General features: G+C 43.0%; 2 protein-coding genes across 2 annotated transcripts; both read right to left on the bottom strand.

The window, feature by feature from the left end:
• Positions 1 to 6,455: 6,455 nt before the first annotated feature.
• LOC102106249 (inositol 1,4,5-trisphosphate receptor-interacting protein-like 1) lies at positions 6,456 to 8,008 on the bottom strand. The gene is made up of 2 exons (XM_088055708.1): positions 8,003 to 8,008; positions 6,456 to 7,904 (listed from the first exon to the last, which is right to left on the bottom strand). Exons 1-2 carry the CDS (start codon positions 8,006 to 8,008, stop codon positions 6,456 to 6,458), a joined length of 1,455 nt encoding a protein of 484 aa, XP_087911834.1.
• A 21-nt stretch (positions 8,009 to 8,029) lies between these two features.
• SPANXN2 (SPANX family member N2) lies at positions 8,030 to 8,804 on the bottom strand. The gene is given in 2 exon segments (XM_088055630.1): positions 8,030 to 8,125; positions 8,127 to 8,804. Coding segments are annotated over 2 exon segments (774 nt in total).
• Positions 8,805 to 19,138: the final 10,334 nt, after the last annotated feature.

Raw genomic sequence — 19,138 nt, 5'->3', positions numbered from 1 at the left:
TGGTCTGTACTTGTCCATTACCAAATCATCCCTGGCTCAAAAAAAGTAATTCAAATCAGGGAATACTTTTCAATTTGCACATAACAAAAGACCATGTGTTCTTACCTTGAATAGCCATGAAAATTGAGTTTAAATGTTTGGAAGTTGCTGTCGAGTTTTAAGTTAGGTTCAGCCTTCTCCTGGCGATGCAGTTGCAAATCCATGATGACAGAATAACTGATGGTATGTCACACCACTGATGAGATAATGTCATTACTGATCTACATTTTAATAACACAGCAAACACCATGATTACTTCTCTACTGGTGACCTAATCTCCCACTTCTGAAAGAATAATAAATATCTTGCCTTAGAGGAAAAAACACACACAAAAATAAACCATTTTAAAGAAAGTTGAAGCCATAGTCTCCCAAATTTTATGTTATGCAACCTTTTGTTATGGTATGGGCAGTCATCAGTTTTCCTAACTGATAGAAATATAGCTATGTTTGCAGTACAGCAGAAAACTGGTTATTTGATTTTTATAACCTTAAGAGAAGATTTTACTAAATATTAAGTGGGTGTAACCTCCTTTGCAGATGAGATCAGAATACTAATAGAGATGTATTAGTATACTTAAAAAGACCCAAAATTGAAAAGTCTGTACTGTGGGAAAATACAGTCGTTCAGGAGAAATCTTATTCTAAACTTGAAGAAAAACCAGAAAAGTCTGAAATTTCTCCTGGAAAACAAAATTCCTAAAAATTTTACCAATGATTCTGGCATTGGAGGTTTAGCTGCTACCCTGACTCTCAGGAAGACCCTGATAGTGCTGAAGGACATAAGATTTGGTAGCATGGGGAAGAAAGATTTCCCAGTGTCTGCATAAGAAACACAGAATATTAAGACAGCCAGAGGGCTCTCCCACAATCACAGATTTGTGACAGACCCGGAAAGTTCTCCATCTATCTGCACAGCAAGATAGTTACAGAGTATAAGGTCTTGTGAACCCAAGAAATGCCTGAGCAAGTAGTCTCAGGACCATGAAAATATTCTACTGGTAAATTATCAGGCAAGTGGGATACATTTGTGATCACATTTGAGGTCATCCATCCTTCTCATCCAAGTCCCCTATTTACCACAGGGAAAAATATATAGAGATAGTTAGATTAATATTACATAAACAAAGATTCATATAAATTTGTATGATCTTCTGGAAAGAAAAAGTCTCTGCAGGAATCCAGATGGAAAATTTCTACTTCAAGTTTTCTTTTTCAGACCTTTCCTCTTCTTTTCTTTCCTTGATTCTTCTCAGCTGAGAACAAACCTTTAGAACTGAAGATATGAATTGTTACTTTTTCTCTCTGTTGATAAAAAGAAGTAAAATTTGTTGACTGTAGTATCACGTGGAACGTATATGAAAGCAGACATGAGAAAAATAATTCAAAGGCTTCTTGCTTGCTCAGGTGCTATTAAGTAGGGCTTGAGAATTAGAATGTGGCAGTGCTTTTCATGCTGATTTTTACAGTGTGTGTGTAAAGGATGATAAATGTTTTTCTGGCTATTTGCAGTAATGAGTTGGAGATCTCTACACGTGATAAAGTTCACTTCTCTATCGTGTGAGTAAGTAGTGCCATAAATTTTTTAATTTTTTTTTTTTTTTAATTTATAAAAATTAGAATTTTCATCAGGGACAAGTAAGTATCCAGAGAGTGCAATTATCACTACAACTGACTGAATGCTTTATCTATATTGTTTGTGGATTAGGAAACTGAATTAACTACTGGCTTGCTCTGATCTAGTCTGGATTTTCTTCTCCTGGAGAAAAGGAAACATTTTTTTTTTCTGAAAACCACTGTACAAGCAAAAATATTTTTCAGGTCACTTTAGAGCTTTGTCCTATTATTAACAGAATTATGAAGAAAAGGTAATACATATAGGACAAGGAGCCAAAGTTAGAAGACCAGAGGTAAAGCTTTGGTGGAGATGGTAACAGATCTGTCATTCTTGGCTCTGCTGGGTGATTTCATTACTGAGAAATTAACACCTCCTGAAGTTTAGCCTGAAAATACATGTAAAAAAAACCCCTAAATATACTGCGGCCTCAGTGTGAGTTTTGGCATTATGAGTTCTGTTACTGAATAATTTTTTAAAATAATATATTTTATTTTTTATTAGATCTTCAGAATTTCAGACCATGAGACATTCCACTCAAACCAATGGAAAATATGTCACCAGCTGGCTCTTTGTATTTGTTATACCCCAGTTAAAAATGCTATTCTCTTCAATGACACAATGCCACAAAACATGAAAGAGTTTCCTTCCCCAGATTCTTGGTGCAAGCTGCAAGAATATAATTAGATCTTGTTCATGTAAGCTCGAAGATGAAAAATTTTGTGTTCAGAGCTTTGTTGTTTTTAAGAGAGGTACAAGTCATGAAGTGTGTCCTTCAGAACTTGAAAATTGTCTAGAAAATGGTTAAGAATACCAGTCAAACCTCCTAGTTGTTCAAATGTCTCCATTTGTCTCATCATTACCCTGTTTGTATGATTCTGCTTATAGGCTTGTTAAAACTGATTCAGGTGAAGACTACTTCCACAAGTAGTCGGAATTCCTGCCTGAATCTGATCACTCCAAAATTGCTTGAGAAGAATTAGCAGTCAGGAATAACACATCTAATTTTTTTGCTGGCATTATGCAAGATGAGTGGCAAGATATTTGCAAGATATCAAGAAGGGTGGAGTGACAGGGTGGGAATAAATAAAAAAGAATGAACCTTTCATGACGCTTCCCTGTAAGATTAAAATACAGAATATTTGTTGTACTAGGCTATTAGCAAAATTAATTGTATGATTTTACTGATCCCTTAGGAAGAGTTTATTACCATCACTCTTTAATAGAGATACCAGTGATGGATGAAAAAGTTAGTGATGGATAAAAAGATAAAATTACTCTTCTTTTATGTGAACTTAGTGTTTTGTCACATTGGTTGTTGGAAATGATGGTTTATATGTTAGTTATAGCAATAGTTCTGATTCAGATTTTCATAAGCAATTAAACCTGAGATATGGTGAATCAAAACCACTTCAGTTTAGATTCACAAAGGGCTAGATGTGACCTTATCATGAAGAAAAAATTCAATAGCATTCAGTTTCATATACCCTCTTTTCCCTCCAAGGCTGAGTCCTCCCATCCTTCCATAGAGTCAGTGTATTTGTAGGTGTGGTAAAATTCTTAAGAGTGGGACCATATTCAGTTTTATTTCAAATTAGGAAGTGTTAATTGTGAACCTGAAAAATAATCTTTGTATACCAGTAAGATTCCATGACATATTTCCATAATAAACCTGAAGACAGCAGCAGGTTGTCCTGCTGCTTTTCAGCTTATCCTCTCTGATAGCACCTGTACAGAACACAACAGTTTTAAATTCTAATTCAGTCCATGCTTTGCTGATGAAGGAAGCTGGAAGAAAGAGAAAGGATTTGGCAAATGTGAATTTTCTTGTGGATTTCAGGGTCCAACCCATAAGGGATTTTCTTCAGTAAATCCAAGGGACAGCTGCCTATAGAAACCCTGATCTGACTCAGGAGCTCTTCTGACATTACTGGTATGCGCTGACAGCTCTCTGGCTGTGATCCATTTTACTCAAACCTTCTTTCCCTGAATGTGCATCCAACACCAGGACTTGCTCCATTCAGCCTTTGCTAAATATATTAAAATTGTTAAATTCTGTTCACCAAAGGCACTCTGGGAAGGGCTCAGGTCGGGGAGAGCTCGTTGGGAGTCAGTTGAATGTCGGTTGAGTGCCCGTTGTCAGCGAGGCCGTGATTGGTTGGGGAGGTGTGAGAGCCATAGGAACAGAGAGCTGATTGGATGCAGGGACACGTGACCAACCACACTGCAGCTGCAGCAGCCAATGAGTGCTTTTCTTGGGGAGGTTTCAGTGAAGTTCTGTTAAGGTTCGGTTAAGTTCTGTTTGGTTTCAAGTATAGAAAAGACCTGGTTTGCTACAGTAAATCTTGGGATGTATGAGGAGGTCTGTGTGCCTTTGTTCCCCATTGCTATGCTTGCTCCATTCAGTCTGCAGCAGTTCCACAGTAAAGATGTTGTTAAATTGGTCACACCTCTTGACAACACTTCCACGTTAACGTTTTTATATGTTCAAATATATTTGTCAGCTTCCTAAGGAGTGCAATGTCCATAACAAAGGGGACAAGACATTCATGAAAAAAATGAGAGACCTTGAACTGCAGTGGCATGAACATCTCTGGTGCAATACCAGTGTCATGGCATGGGCCCAAAAAACACACTAGTATTGATACCAACAGGCTTAGGAAACACACAGAGCATGGTGAGGCATTCCCAAAGAAGGAAAACTGACAGTGCAAAGGAGAATTAATACCAACCAGGTGGACCTCCTTAGTTACTTCATTAGGGCTGCCTCCTGTTTTCAAGGCCTAAAAGAACAGCTTGGCAACAGAAAAACATCCAGATTGTTTACCTAAGCTTGCTCTTACTGATCATTGCTTTCAATTTCCATCTTAGTGTTACTGCATACTACCCAACAGTTAAAATCGGCACCTGAGTTACACAATAGTGTTTCAGTGGCAACACTGAATGTGTGTGTTCCAGCCTTCCCCTCCCTCAGCATGCCCCTCACACACACAGCATGTTTGCACTTGCATCAAAACTCACATCCAGACCCGCAGTTTAACCACCTGCAATAATTCTGGCCCTGGCAAATCTAGCCCTGGATGGATTGTACAGCAAGAAGCCATGGAGGCCGTGCTTCTCCCCAACTTGAAGCATTGCTCCAGAGGCCACACAGCTGTGTAGCCAGGCTGTAAGGCTCAGTGACACACTGATAGAGTGCCTGCCACCGAGAGCACATGTCCTTGTGGAGGGGCTGATGAGCACTGGAGCTGGGGCAAGGGAAAGGGAAGTCTCTGCACCTGGGGGCAGAGGAGAGGGAAAAACAGTGGGTGGGTGTGTTTGGGGGGAGGCGAGCATGGAGGGCCTTCTCCTCCGTCCACAAGCAAGGCCAAAGGGGCTGTGGTGGGGGCAGTGCCTGCCCAGCAAAGAAGGCAAAAGGCAGTGACCTCAGTGAACACCGTTCCCTTTCAGTGGAACAGCAAGTTCTGCTGTTGGCAGTGATCCTCCTTTGGGAGGTTCCCGCTTGTTCTCTCCACAGGGAACTACTTGTTCCTGTCCCCACAGCAGGCTTCTCTCTCTGACATAGGCCACAGCAGCTTTCTTTTCCATGCTCTGAATGAGGAGGACTTTCATAATCACAGTGGGAGGGCTGAGTAATTAATATTTTATCTATTTTGACCATCATAACTTCTGGTTGAATTCAAGAGGCAAAATATATAGTCCTGCTTTAAAGTGCTACAGAAGTGGAATACCAAGACCTGACTGCTGCACACAATCACTGTTTGAGTCACTTAATAATTTTTTCAGGTAGCTGCACTGGATGGACATTCTTTAAGAAATGGTGGGTTAAATAAAAAGGACACATTTCAGGCAATTTGAGAAACTTTTCTCCTTTTATTTTTTCTTCACACACATATATATGTATATATTACTGAAAGGCAACTGTTGCCCTGAAAACTCAGCTTCTGAGCTTGCTGGCATGGTTTTCTGAAGACTTTCCCAGGACAGTAACTGTAAACATAGAGATGTGTACATTCTTTCTGATACACATCTTTTAATGGACATCTTTCAAGGCCAGTGAGGTTGGGAAGGTGTTATCCTGACTATCCAGTCCCTGGCCATGGTCAGAAACCTTTAAGTCCTGGGAGAAGAAATAAACTCTCTCTTCCTTTCAGCACACCTCGAGCTGTGTTTGTGTGACCTATTCATCTCCAGCAGCAACAGGGCAACCATACCAGGGAGGTTCAATTGCCTAAACTAACTGTAACTGGAACATCATTTTATACTAACAATCCTAAAAGACCTCTTGAGGCAATGCTAATGAACACAATTCCTACTATGAAAACTTGGACTACCTGTTCTCCTATGGTAAAGTGAGGTAAAACTATTATCTACTCTGAGGTAAAAATATTATCTATTTCCATATACTGAGATAAACTACATTTTTACAAAAGCATTAAAAATACAGGTTACTAAATAAATACAATAATTCCCTAACAGGCTATGTTTTTCAGTCTTTGAGGTGTGCCAAGCGACCTCTGTCGGGTTCAGTGTCTTCCATGAGGACGTGTAGGTGGAGCCAGTTCCTGCCTTGTAGACATAAGCAACATCATAACAGCATCATTGTAACCGGAAAGTGAAGGGCAAGGCAACTCAGAGATGTGTGTCTGTACAAGGAATCCATGGGCTGCAGCATCTTCCTTCCGCAGGCGCAGGAAAGCAGCTTCAGGATTGCCAGTGACAAATGCAGCAACTGTGCAGTGTTCACGTGGCTGCCATTGGGTGTGAGCCTCCCCAGCACAGCTCTGTGCAATGAACTGCTCTCAGTGGCTGGAGAGCAGCATCCAGAGGCGAAATCGCAGCTGACCATAAGCTTGCATCGCCTCTCTGTGGGCAGCTGGATTTCGGGCCAGGAGATCAAAGAGGTTGAGTGGCTCAACCCCTTGCAGTGCTGGTGGCAAGCTGATCTCTGCAGGAAGCCTCTCATTGCCAAGCACAAAGTGCTCCAGGCGTTTCAACTGCAGGCAGCGGTGCAGGTATGCCATGATGTCCCACAGCCGCCGCGCAAATTCCCTCCTGCTCCACCGGGACAGCAGTACAGTGGTCAGCACGTGCATGACCACTGTCTTCCAGGTAGAGCTGGAAAAACCTGTGCCCCTCAGGATGCAGGTGAAGACCTGCAGGCATTTCAGGTGCAAATTCTCACATGGCACCTGCCTGGCAATGTGACGGAAGAATTTCGCCTCTGCCACAGCGTATGTCTCAGGCCACGCTGTGCTTGCGATGAAGTTGGCCTCAGCAGGCTGGCTGCTCACAGAGATGCTGGAGCTGCCTTTCTGGGCCTCTGTGGGCTGGCTGACCACAAAGATGTCAGAGTCCCCTTGGCGCACCCCAAAGAGCATCTCCACCTTCAGGCTCTTCTTGCCTTTGCTCAGCCGGAATTGGCAGGACCGGCTGCAGGGCTGAAACACCAAGTGCCAGGAGTATGACTGAGGCACATGCAGCCACGAGGACCTCACCAACTGGTGGAACCAGCGGGAGGTTTTCTCCACATCCAGGTAGGAGCCGGTGCAGAGTGTCTCTAGGAGGCTGCGCTTCCGCTTCCGGCACAGCTCCTCCTGCGAGTGGTGCACGAAGCACAACAGCTGCTTGCCCAGCTGCTCCCTCTTGCACGTGCACACCAGCTCCACACGGACGCTGAAGGTCCTTGCTGCCACCTGCCCTGCGCTGTTAAGCTCCGGGTGGAAGGCATGCCCTGGCGGGGGATTCAGCGGGATCAGAACCCGGTACACCCCATCCCACTCACGGGGACTCCAACCCTCAAAGGCACTGCCCACCCCAATGGCTTCTTGAGGCACTGGGTAGAAAGTATTGCTCACGCTGTCCACAAAGACACGCGTGAAGCTTTCCATCAGCTCAGCCGTCACTGAGCGACCTCTCTCCAGGTCCTCCACCGGCCACTCTATGTGATCCACTAAAAGGATGCCTTGCTTATTCCCAGCATCTTGGCCGTCTTCTCTTTCTTCAGTTCCACCCCTGCCACTTTCTTCTTTGCCACCATCACTGCCTTCTTTTTCACTGGCAGCCACACTACCTTGTTCATCTTCTTTTCTGTCCTTGTTCTTGTTCCCCTCCACATTTACACCACCCTGTTCTTCATCCTTGCTTCGATCATCGTCATCTTCTTTTTCAATTTCCTTATTTTCTTCCTCACTTGCAGGAAAACCACTTTTGTCAACTTCCTTCCCACAATCAATTCCACTGCTATCCTCCTGCCCAGTCCAATCACTACTTCTCTGTTCACTGGCATCACTGCTTTCCTGCACTTGCACATCCGTGTATTCTTCCTTTCCATCAACATTGTCTTCACCTTCATTTACATCTCTCTTGCCTGCCTTCATATTTCCACCATTGTTTTTTTCTTCATTTCCATCTCCTTCTTCTTCCTTTCCAGCATCCTTGTCTTGTTCCACCTGCACATCCTTGTTTGATCCTTCATTTGCTTCATCTAGGCCTTCTGTATTTCCAGCAACATTGCCAGGTTCTTCTTCATTTCCTTCAGCAGTATTGTCTCCTGGCACATTCTCATCACTCCATTCTTCATCTTTCTTTAAGTCACGGCCATTGTCACTCTTAACATCACTGTCTTCCTTCCCCTTCACCTCATCATTGCCTTCAATGGCATCATCGTCGTCTCCCTCATTGGAAGCCACAGGACTGCCTTCTCTGTCATTTCCACTGCCGCCGTCGTCTGCCTCCACAGTCACGTCAATGTTTTCCTCGCCTTCCCTTGAATCAACACTGTCTCCTTCCTGTTCTTTCCCTCTCTCATCTCTCAAGGTCTTGCAGGAGCTCTGGTCCTTGCCACTGCTGCTGGCTTCACGGCTCCTTCTCCTGCAGCTAAACCACAGGCCCAAGAGGAGCAGGACTCCAGCAAGCACCCAGAATGGCCACTGCTGCAGAGCACCAACGAGCACGGCTCCCCAGCCCTCGTCCTGCTGCTCCGGGAGCCCCTGCTCCAGCTCCTGCAGCAGCCGAGCCATCTCGCGGTCCAGCAGCTCCTGACGCTCCTGCATTCGCCGGTGCGTGGCCTCATCCAGCCCATCCCCAGCCGGCTGCGGGTACTGGATCAGGCTTTGCACGAGCACGAAGAGCAATGGTAATAAAGCCATGGTCTGCAGGAGGACACACAGAAGCTGTTCAGTGGGACCAGAATGGAGACAGACAGTGGGGAGCAGGAGCCGCAGGGATGTGGCGGCAGGAAGGAGAGGGCCCCGGCAGCTGGCAGGTGGCACGGCCTGCATCGCTGTCCCCACAAGCGCCGTGCCCCGAGCAAGGCGCTCCCGCCAGGGGCTGGGCCCTGGATGCAGGGACAGAACTCGTGCCCCGGGTGCCAGCGCTTCTGCCCCAGTCCAGCCCTCCTCCAGCCCTGTCCCCACTGCGTGTGCACTCACCGCTTGCCCAGGCTCTACTGGGGCAGCGGGGCTCGCTGGGGCCTTTTATAGCTGTCCCCATTGTGACACGGCCCCTGTGCTGTCACAGAACCCAGAGCGCATCACAGGCCAGCCCCACCCGCCGTCCCCAGCCCGGCTCAGGGAACTCATCATGGCCCTGGGCACCCAAAGCCCCAACAGACACCAAGTGCAGACCCATCCTCAGGAACTTTGTGTTGTAAATGAGGCTTGGACGTTTTGGTGAAAATAAAAGTCAACTCATTTATTAAACAAAAGAGAAACGGCAACGAAGGCAGGACCCCAGGATAAGCCCAAGCCCCACTCAGCAAATTGGACAAACAGCCATACAAGTACACCAGGTGCTCCCTCGGGCACTGAATTCTGCAGGAAGGCCCCAAGTGAAGTCTCATGGCCACCTTTGTAGACCCCCTCTGTCCAGGATTGGTCCGTTTATGATCCCCTCTCTGATTGGCCCATTTCCAGAACTCTCATTGGTCCTCAATGGGGTGCACTCCACACCAATCATTTCTCCAGGCTGTCGAATGATTGGTCACCTCTTCCACCAATGGTTATCTGCGATACAGATGTCACTCCTTGAGGTCCTTCTGGAATGTTCTCTTGGTTTGCTGAGTCCTCCATACTGCTGAACAATACCCTGTTCAGCCCTGGGCCGCCCTGAGTCACCCCTGGTTCCATATGACCGCACACACACCAACCACCGGACTTTACCCATTTCCCGTATAGAACCACAAAGACCTGAACTTCCTAACAACAAATACTAACCATTATTTAAAAACATATATTAAATAACAATTAACTTATAACCTAACAATGAATTAACAATTAACACTTAATCAATTTGTTACAACTGTTGATCTACTTATAACACTGGGAACCCCTGAGCTTCCCTTTACAAAGCAGGCACAAGTCCCCTCCTACACAACCCTTGTCAAATATAAATTTGGGTGGCATGACTCATGGACGTTCTCAGTATACAGGTATAAGCTTTTATTTATTATTCAAGGGGGAACTTTTTTACTATTAATATTGATATTTATTACTGTAGTGGTGCATCACCCCTCCCCTGCTTCTTTCCAGGCTGCAGTGTGATCTGAGAAATACCTGTTAGGCCTTGGCCTTGATACATCACCTGGGATCAGCTCTTTCTTTTTTTTGGGCAATCTCAAGCACACTCATTCGTGACAACTACTTTGGGGGCAGTATGTCATATTAGCTAACATTTATTTACTGATTTAGTGAGAAATAAAGAAATCCATATTGCTTGAATGATGCACAGGAAGTTGTGACATCATCCAGTCTTAAAGCTACACTTCTTTTACACCAGCACAGTCCTCCCTCTCAGATCTTTTGTGAAAACTAAGATGTCAGGGTTTCTCTCCTGAATTAGGAACATTTCTGACTGACATAAGATCACATATGACCAACTTATGGTTTGCACAGCAGCATAAAAACCTTCAGGCCCATACAAACTACTTCTTGCACTAGAGATGGCTGATCAATAGCCTGGCTGAAGAATGGGCTTCTGTAGTCATGAAATACAAATTTAAAATGGAAAAGGAAAAGTCCTTAAAACATAGAACTTCTGAAGCTTAGCCCATTCCACTCTAACGTGCCCTCCCCCAACACATAAAGATGTGTTCCTCCTGGCACTTGTTGCAACTGGCTACTCTCTAGCATGACAGCCATCCTGAGAGAAAATCTATTTTGTATGGGGTGTAGACATGTCTGCATTTAGATACCATCCTCAGTACAAACCTCCTCCCTTGCTTTTTTTCTGATTGGCCCTTGCTACTGGGCATGATGGAGCAGTTTATTGGGAAGAATTTTTCTGATGCTGATCACAGCACAGCGGAAGATTTTCGCTCCCTTCAGCTTCTCAAATTCTTCTTGAATGATTTCTTTATCAGTTTTGAGGGCTGATGGAGCACAGAATGTCTGAGTAATTGCCTTTCTCTTCTCCACTCATGACACGAGAGCTGGAGGCACTCAGAAAACATGATTTTCTGAACCATCTTATAAAATAACAATCAATGCCTTATAAATACTGCTGTCTAGATGAGGTCACTATTGAACAGCTTCACATCCCAAGTGGTACCTCGCAGGGAGGGAAGCAGAGGAAGACAGGATCACAACAGCCACAGATCAGTTATTCACAGGCATCACCAGGAGGAAACAGGAGAGAGCCATGAATTTCACATGCGACTGTGTTTCAGCAACCCATATTACCCTGCTCCTTTTAAGTCTCTTCTGATGACAAGCTTCCAGTCCCATCACAGTGCTCACCTGAGGCACCTGAGCAACTAGGATGAAGAATAGGAGGGAAGATTTCTTCTGACCTCCAGTCACTTGAGCATCAAGCAGACAAGAAAACTTCTGCCTTATTCTAAGGGAGGTGGCTTATAGACTCACCTGTAGCTGAAGCTATTCTGAAAGCCCACATTACTAGACCCAGAGTGATAAAGAGACTATGAATTCGTTGACCCTGGGGAAAAGGCAGCTTTAAATGTACTCTGCTACTCCCACACTCTCTCCTTAGAACTTCAGGCTGAAATGCCTAGGATCAACTAAAGAAAAAAGCAATTTCTTTCATGCCCTGGTCAACCATTTCCCAGTCTCTTGTCCCTCCCAATGCACCAGCCAGTGAAACACAGAAAAAGCATGGTAGACTTCCTGTAGAAATACTGGCAAAATCCTCCTAGACTACATTATTTGAAGGACCTGAGGTCACCTCACTGACTGTGAATCCCTTTGACTGCTCCACTTAGCCTACCACCTCAGCTCAGCTCAGCTCAGCTCAGCTCAGCTTAGGTCAGCTCAGCAACCACCCAGCTTCCTTCAGCTGCATAAGCCCATGACCTGCAAACAGAAAGGCATGAGTCTTATGAAAGGACAGACAAGGAAAATGAAGTGTGGGGATTAGTCCACACTCTGAGGAACAGGCAACACTAACCAAACACTCTGGCAATAACTTGTCTAGGAGCAGTGTACCTTCAAAACCCACCTCAGGGGTTTGGGACTTGTGCTGACTTGCACAAAGGAACCCGTTCCACCCTGCAGCAGTGGGTTTCTTCTTTCCAGCCTGGATGGAGACATGTTCAGCATTTTGCAAGCATGTCCAGGTGTTCAGAATAGAACATGATGATCATATTTAGCTCCTTAAGGCATGCAGCTCTTCCTTTCTCAAAGTATGCATTGTGAAATTATAGGCTATCCCTACCTTTCCAAACAAATTACCCTCATTATATTCCACTTGCATTCAAAATTTTGCCACTCCTACATTTCAGACTTTGCCTCCCTCAAAAGGATGCACAAATGGTTAGAGTAGTTGCAAGCACCTGCACCTGCAATTTTCAACTAACTGCACCTTCAGAAAGGTTTCTGACAACATTCTCTGAACATGAGCACAGCACACTGAGGCAAGACAGATGACTTTGCACTATCTTATAGCCCAGGTCTCTGTGGCTGGAGACACAGCCCTTGAGAAAAAAAATGAGAAAAAAAATAAATTCAGGGTATGTATTTTTACCAAATGAAAATGAGCTGTCTGTTGTAAGCTCTCATTCCATTTAAGAGCACAGTTGCATATACCTGAAAAACAGGTTTGTAAAGGAAAGACTTCCAGACACTACTTTATAAGAATTGATAAGAGGCACCACTGTGTTGAAGGCACACATAACAGCCCAATTAAGGATGGGTTTCTTTCATTGTAGTCACATGCAATTTAAAACCATCTCCTTACTTGCTTTCTTTGGTAAGATTCATTGTGAATTTTTCCTTCTAGTAAAATGTAAATCATTGTTTTATATTTATGTTTCTCATGAATTTGCAGTCACTTTGTAGCCATTGTTACTCTCAAATTAGATTCCTTAACCATTGAAAAGATGAAGGACAGCATGGTCTGGGCTGAAGACAGTGATGTCAAAAATCAAAAAGCATGGGTTGTTTTCACCATCCACATCTATTACTATTTTGGCAAATGAATTTTATTGTGTTTTGACTATTACCTATAGATTTTATTGGTTAGCATATTAATATTTTTTTTCTTTGATTCTGCCAAGAAACCCACTCATTCTAATTCTTAATGACAACACCTTTCCTCTTTATTTATGTCTTATAAGTTGTAAGCAGAAAACAAATTGTCGGTGAAAAATCTTACCTTACTATTCTCTATTTTCCCTCTTTCTCTCTTCCTCAGCATGACTGAAACAGTTTATTTAGTTCAGTAGTCCTGGAAACAAAGATAAAAATTGTCTTAACAATTCTGATAGCCATCAGTTGTTCAGCAGACAACATAAGACTGTTTTATCTCCTAATTACTCAGGAAAGTACAAGTTGCACTTCCAGGGCTTTCCTGAAGTGCAGTGAATTTCTATTTTAGTTGTACATGCATTTTTTTGCTTCTAGAGAAACAAGAAGATAGTAGAAAAGTCTTCCATGGGAACCACTATGCAGCTTCCTGACCAACAGGTTTTGAAGTCTGTGATCCTGAAATCTGACTTCATTAAGAGTAAATACAAACAGCTACAGAGCTGCAATGAAGACAGTGAAGGTCTCCTTGAGTCCGTGCATTGTAATATAGATGATGGTAATGGGAGAGCTAAAATAAAGTGCTTGTAAATCCACAATATAAAATCAACATATGAAAGGAAGACCTGAAAGATTTAAATCTGTAGGAACAAAACCTGATGGCAACTTTGTTTCATCACTCTTAAAACCTATAGTAAAATTTTAAAAATTGTTCTCATGAGGTAATATGAAGGTGAAGGTTTAAATGTGTGAAGAGAATGGAGGAGGTGTTAGGGATGGTATGAGTTTTCTGGATTAAGTGATTTGGCTCCTAAGAAGCTGTGCTGAGTGATGAGGAATGGAGAAGGAAAAATGGGGAATTCCATTCTAGCCAATAAAACATTAAGGAGAAGCATTACATGCACGGCTCGTTCTCTTGCAGCTTGATTCCTCCCTGCTGAATGCAAGGGCAATAAATACTTCAGGGTTTTCATGACAGAATGCACTGAAAATTTTTGTTTCAGAAACTGATCTATTCTTTTATCAGTGATGTTGTTTGCTGCATGTAAACAGTTGCCAGGAAGGGTAAGGTGATAAGAAAAGGTTTAATTTACTGATAAAAAATTGCATGGTTAAGGCTTAAAGAAATTCAAGTCTGAGACATTATTTTGAAATAATGGCAGCATGTTTCCTTCTTCATAGTCTGAGAAGAGCCACCTTGTTGCTGTGCTTACATATTTTCAGCTTTTGGGATAGAAACCTGCTCTTTTAGAATGGATCTAAAACAGCCTGTTTGTATGAGTAAAAGTTCTCTAAAAGGAGATCTAGGGAACTTCCAGGCCATACTGGAGATGGGAATGAAACAAAGCTGAAGTACAGTAGGGAAAAATAACGTATTAGCTGAATTCTTTGTGCTCAGATCTTTCTGAACAAATATCTGTGCATCCAGAAGCTGCCAAATCAACCATTTGGTGTTGACTTCTTCCTTCCTCCTTACATGGATAAAATGTTGAACAATGAGGATGAGGGAGGCTGGGAAATGGCAGATGTAATAGTGAGTTCCTGTCAAGCTTCCTATCCCTTTCAAAATTCTGGCATAATAGTGTCTGAAGGCCTCTGTGTCACCGTGGAGGACATGATCTCAAGAATGGACCAGCTGGAGACAAGGTGGTAAAATAATAGAAGGACAGGCTCATTTTGATAACCTGAAAATAAAGAGCTTCAATAGCAAAAACAACAAACATACAATCTGGACAGAGTAGAAGGTGCACCAAAAGGGTGAGGGGCAGGGTGGAACAACAACTTATATAGACTAGGGTTGGGATGGAGTCTGAGGGTAAAGGCCCAATGGGGGAAGATAGTTAGGAATATGTAAAATACTGCAGCAAATACAAGCCAATAACAGTAGGGGAAACAGAGAACTCTCCAGTAACATGTAAATACAATGGAACAGAGGACAGTGTGGGTACTGTCTTTCTCTCCATGATAAAGAAGAGTTTTCTCACAGCCTTCTGCCTGGGTTTTCAATGACCCCAACACCTCTGATTGTTGAGATCTTCCAAATGGCTTTCTTGCCTTTATGGCACTCAAAGTTATGAAGGATGAGTATCCACATTGTCACAATGTCCCTTTCTCAGTGACTCTTCCTGCCGAGCAGTGTGACTCAGCCAGCCTGAACTTTTTCTCTGCATTTACACCCAAGAAACACAATGACAGCAGAGCAGATGCAGCCTTTATCTGCCTCTGTCTTTTTGAGATTTGACCTGTGAGTCATAAGAGGTGATCTTCACTTTCCAGTCTCCCCCTCTTCCTGAAGGATTCCTGCTCAGATTTGATTGATCAATGAATGCATTTTCCAGATATGCTTTTTTGCTTTTATTTCCCCTCTCCCCTCTCCTTCCTCATTTCTGAAATGAAGCAAAGAGGGGGAAGAAATGAATTGTAAAAGAAGCACAAAAGCAGAGATTTGCTGAATGCTACAGCAAACTGAAGGAGCCTTCAGGTAAGAATGGAGCAATAGGGCAACAAAATATCGTATGGTTTGAGGACATGATGTGACAAGCATTCATATGACTTTGAATTATACATGTTCAAATACTTCTCTGTCTTCAACTACCATTCTTCTGTTCTTCTGGGACCTCTCTCTGTATCATTTAGCTCACAATGAAAGATGCCTTGTTCCTTTAGGCATACAGGGGCTTCTCAGATATCCTTCAGCCTGTGTTTAGAAGGAGGGGAGGACACACGTTTGCAGCCTGTCCTGGCAGGTCTGTGACTGCCCTCACAGCTGCTCAGTTTCCTCTTCCTCTCATGTGGTTTTTATACCTCTGTGACCAGTCCAGCTTTCCTCAGCTCACCAGTCTTCCTGAACACATGCCCATTGGCTCCTTGACTTCCAGTGCATTCCAGGAAATGGTTTGGTTTTAGAATATTTATTTTCTTGCAAAAGTTTTAGGCTACCATACTACTTCTCTGAAAATCCAGACAAGTGAGAGGATTGGGAATAGGGCCTAAAGAATACAAGACCAGTGTGGTGCCTGAGATCTTTCCTGTTTGTTAGATATTTCTTAACCAGGAGACATGGAACCTCTTCCTTTTCCTCTTTCCAAATCCTCTGTTGAGGCTGAAGGAAATCTCTCTGAAACACAGGGTTGCACACAGTGTGAGAGTCTCAAAATTCCATGACTAATGAAGATGCAGGGGATGGGAATTCCTTTCTAATCACAATGTGAAATCCTCAGCAGCTTTTAAAAAACATTCTTTGAGCTAGGCTGATTAGTACTTCTCTATTGTTCAGAAATGTCTGAGAAGCAGACTGTATCTAAATATTTTAAAATGTGTTACTCTTTCAAACTGTAGGGAGTATCCAAAATGTGTTTTGTATATGTGTAACTACAAATAACACCAAATATGAGATGCATCATGTGGGTGTCTCTACACTGGGTTAGTCACATAAAACATTAATTTATTAATGTTTCATTTTTGCTGAAGTTTTTCTTTTACATACCTTTATAGAGCCCGTAATTATCAGATACAATATTTATTATTTTAAAAATTAGATTTACAGAAATCTCCTGACATACATACATTATGCATAAATCAATTTTGAATACACATCTTAAGACAAGTTTTGTCCAGTTGTAGCTAATGTGGTGTAATTATGACAATTCTGTGTCTCGAGGAAGGAAAACCCCCATAATTTATTCGAAACGATGAAATTTTATTCCTTTTTCTGAGCAGTATATGTCATTAGCAAAATTAAAATATGCATTGGAAGTGCCTACCTCAGGGATATTTTGCTGTGTTCCTCTCCTGTCCCTGAATATTGAAAGTGAGCTGGAGTACTTTTAAGGTTTATACAGAAACAAAGCACAGCTGTAAAGACTTTTTAAATGGGTGAAATTTGCAGCCACTTGAGTAAGATGCATCTCTTCTTTCAGTGGAAGAGAAAAGAAAGCTGAACGTTGTCTTGATTAGAAGAACATGAATAGGGAAAATCTGTGGAAAGTCAATAATGATTGTTGTCTCCTCTCCTGTGACTTAAATACCTTTAAGAGAAGTTTATCTGTATCCAGTAAAACACGGAGTGTTACAGTACTGCATCAAAACAGAGAAGAAATCCTGAGAACAGCACGTATTTCTGCACCAACAGCCATGTATTGTTTGAACCTTTGGCACAGGGAGGTTCCTCTCCCATCCAGGGAATGTGGAAAAAGCATCACCTAGAATTTTTCATTCACACAGAAAGCAAGAAGGTCTCTTCTTCCTTTGGGTATCTCTCCAAAAGTCTTCTGTTGCATCACCTTTTCCTATTGCAGAATCCTCATAGTGGGGCTGTGTGCAGAATGGAATTCAGTCTGCCTCATATGTCAGCCATTGTACTAGCCTTTTTTTTTCTTTCTTTCATGCTCATCTTTCTGTGGTTTTGACTCTGACATAAATATTTTTAGGCTTTTGGATTTCTTTTCGCCGTAAGCGATTGTTTTTAATCAGTATAAGCTCCTGGGAAGTCATTGGTCCAGGAACCAAAATGTACTTTTCCCTATGCATGATAGCAGAAGAGGAACATGGGAATCTGTTCCCACTTCTCAACTAGGAGTCATTTCCTTTGCTCTCTGTACTAATGCTTCTCAGACCAAGGCCAAGAAAGCTGTGTAGATTTTATATCTGCACTGTTGACCCCCATAAGAGAAGTGAATATGGACAAAGATATTCTGTGTTTTATCCTAATGAAAAAGGAATTGAAACAAAACTGGTGACTATTTTCAGAGTAGCTACACTTTAAAATCACAGAATCGCAGAATAGTTGGGGCTGGAAGAGACGTTACAGATCACCTAGTTTCAATCCTCCTGACACAGACAGGGATACTTTCCACTGGGTCAGGTTGCTCAAAACCCCATGCAACCTGACCTTGAGCACTTCAGGGATAGGGCTTCCACAGCTTGTCTGGGCAACCTGTGCCAGTGCTAAGCTGTGCTCACAGGGAATACTTCTTCCTTATATCTGTCTAAATCTACCCTCTTTCAGTTTAAAGCCACCCCCACATTGTCCTATCTCTACCTGTCCTTGGAAAAAGTCCTTCTCCAGCTTTCTTGTAGGCCCCCTTTATGCTCTGGAAGGCTACAATAAGATCACTTTGAAGCCTTCTTTTCTCTGGGGTGACCAATCCTCTCAGCCTTTCCTCATCTTTGTGGCCTCTGGACTCTAAGAGAGGTTTTGTCCTTCCTGTGCAGAACCCCATCACTTTCATGCTGCTGGTTCACTGCTGAGCAGGAGAATGAAGCCTTCATATGTCAGCCAATATATTTTAAACCAAATGTTTCCAAGTCCCAGCTGCCATCCCCATGTTCCATACCCACACTGTTTATACCATACTGCCCCAGGCGTGGCTGTCCCATCACTGATCTGTTGGTAGCAGCATTTTGTAATTACTCTGTTCAGAGTACCAGCCACAGACATTTACAGACAGGTGTATAAATACTGGAATAGGGGAAAGTGGGAGGAGAGTATATTGTGGACAGTCCTTGCTTTGGGGGAAAGAGGTGATAGGATGGGAATGGAAAACCAGAGGTCATCCACGTGCTGCTGAGGCCTGTCACAGGGCCAATACTCTGGGCTTTTCTGAAAGGGTCTCATGGACAGTACTAGCACAGCAAATTAAAACTGGGATCCTTTCCCTAAAACTTTTCATCCCTCAAATACATCCTCTTCCAACACATTCTTCATTACCTCTGTAATATTCCAAGAGAGATAGGATTCATATTGATCACAGCTGTCTGTTTCTTCAAGCATCCAGAAGCCACACGTTCATCTCCAAAACAACCATCTTCCATGACATTATCATGGGAATTTTCAGTGTATTTATACTGATCTGACTAAAGATGATAAGCTCTTCGTCTTCCTGCATGAAGGCCCTAAGTTTCTAGTGATGTTCTTGCAGCTTGGGTACACAATAGCCACTGTGATGGCAGATCTTGAAAATCTCAGAGATCTGATCTGAAAGGCAGACCTGAATTTTGTCAAA

The sequence above is a fragment of the Pseudopodoces humilis genome, chromosome 5 (assembly GCF_049639895.1).
Source record: "Pseudopodoces humilis isolate 2021_Gansu_Grassland_sample_001 chromosome 5, ASM4963989v1, whole genome shotgun sequence".
NCBI lineage: Eukaryota > Metazoa > Chordata > Aves > Passeriformes > Paridae > Pseudopodoces > Pseudopodoces humilis.
Note: the sequence above shows the minus strand (reverse complement) of the source record. Positions and strands in the feature narration are given on the sequence as shown.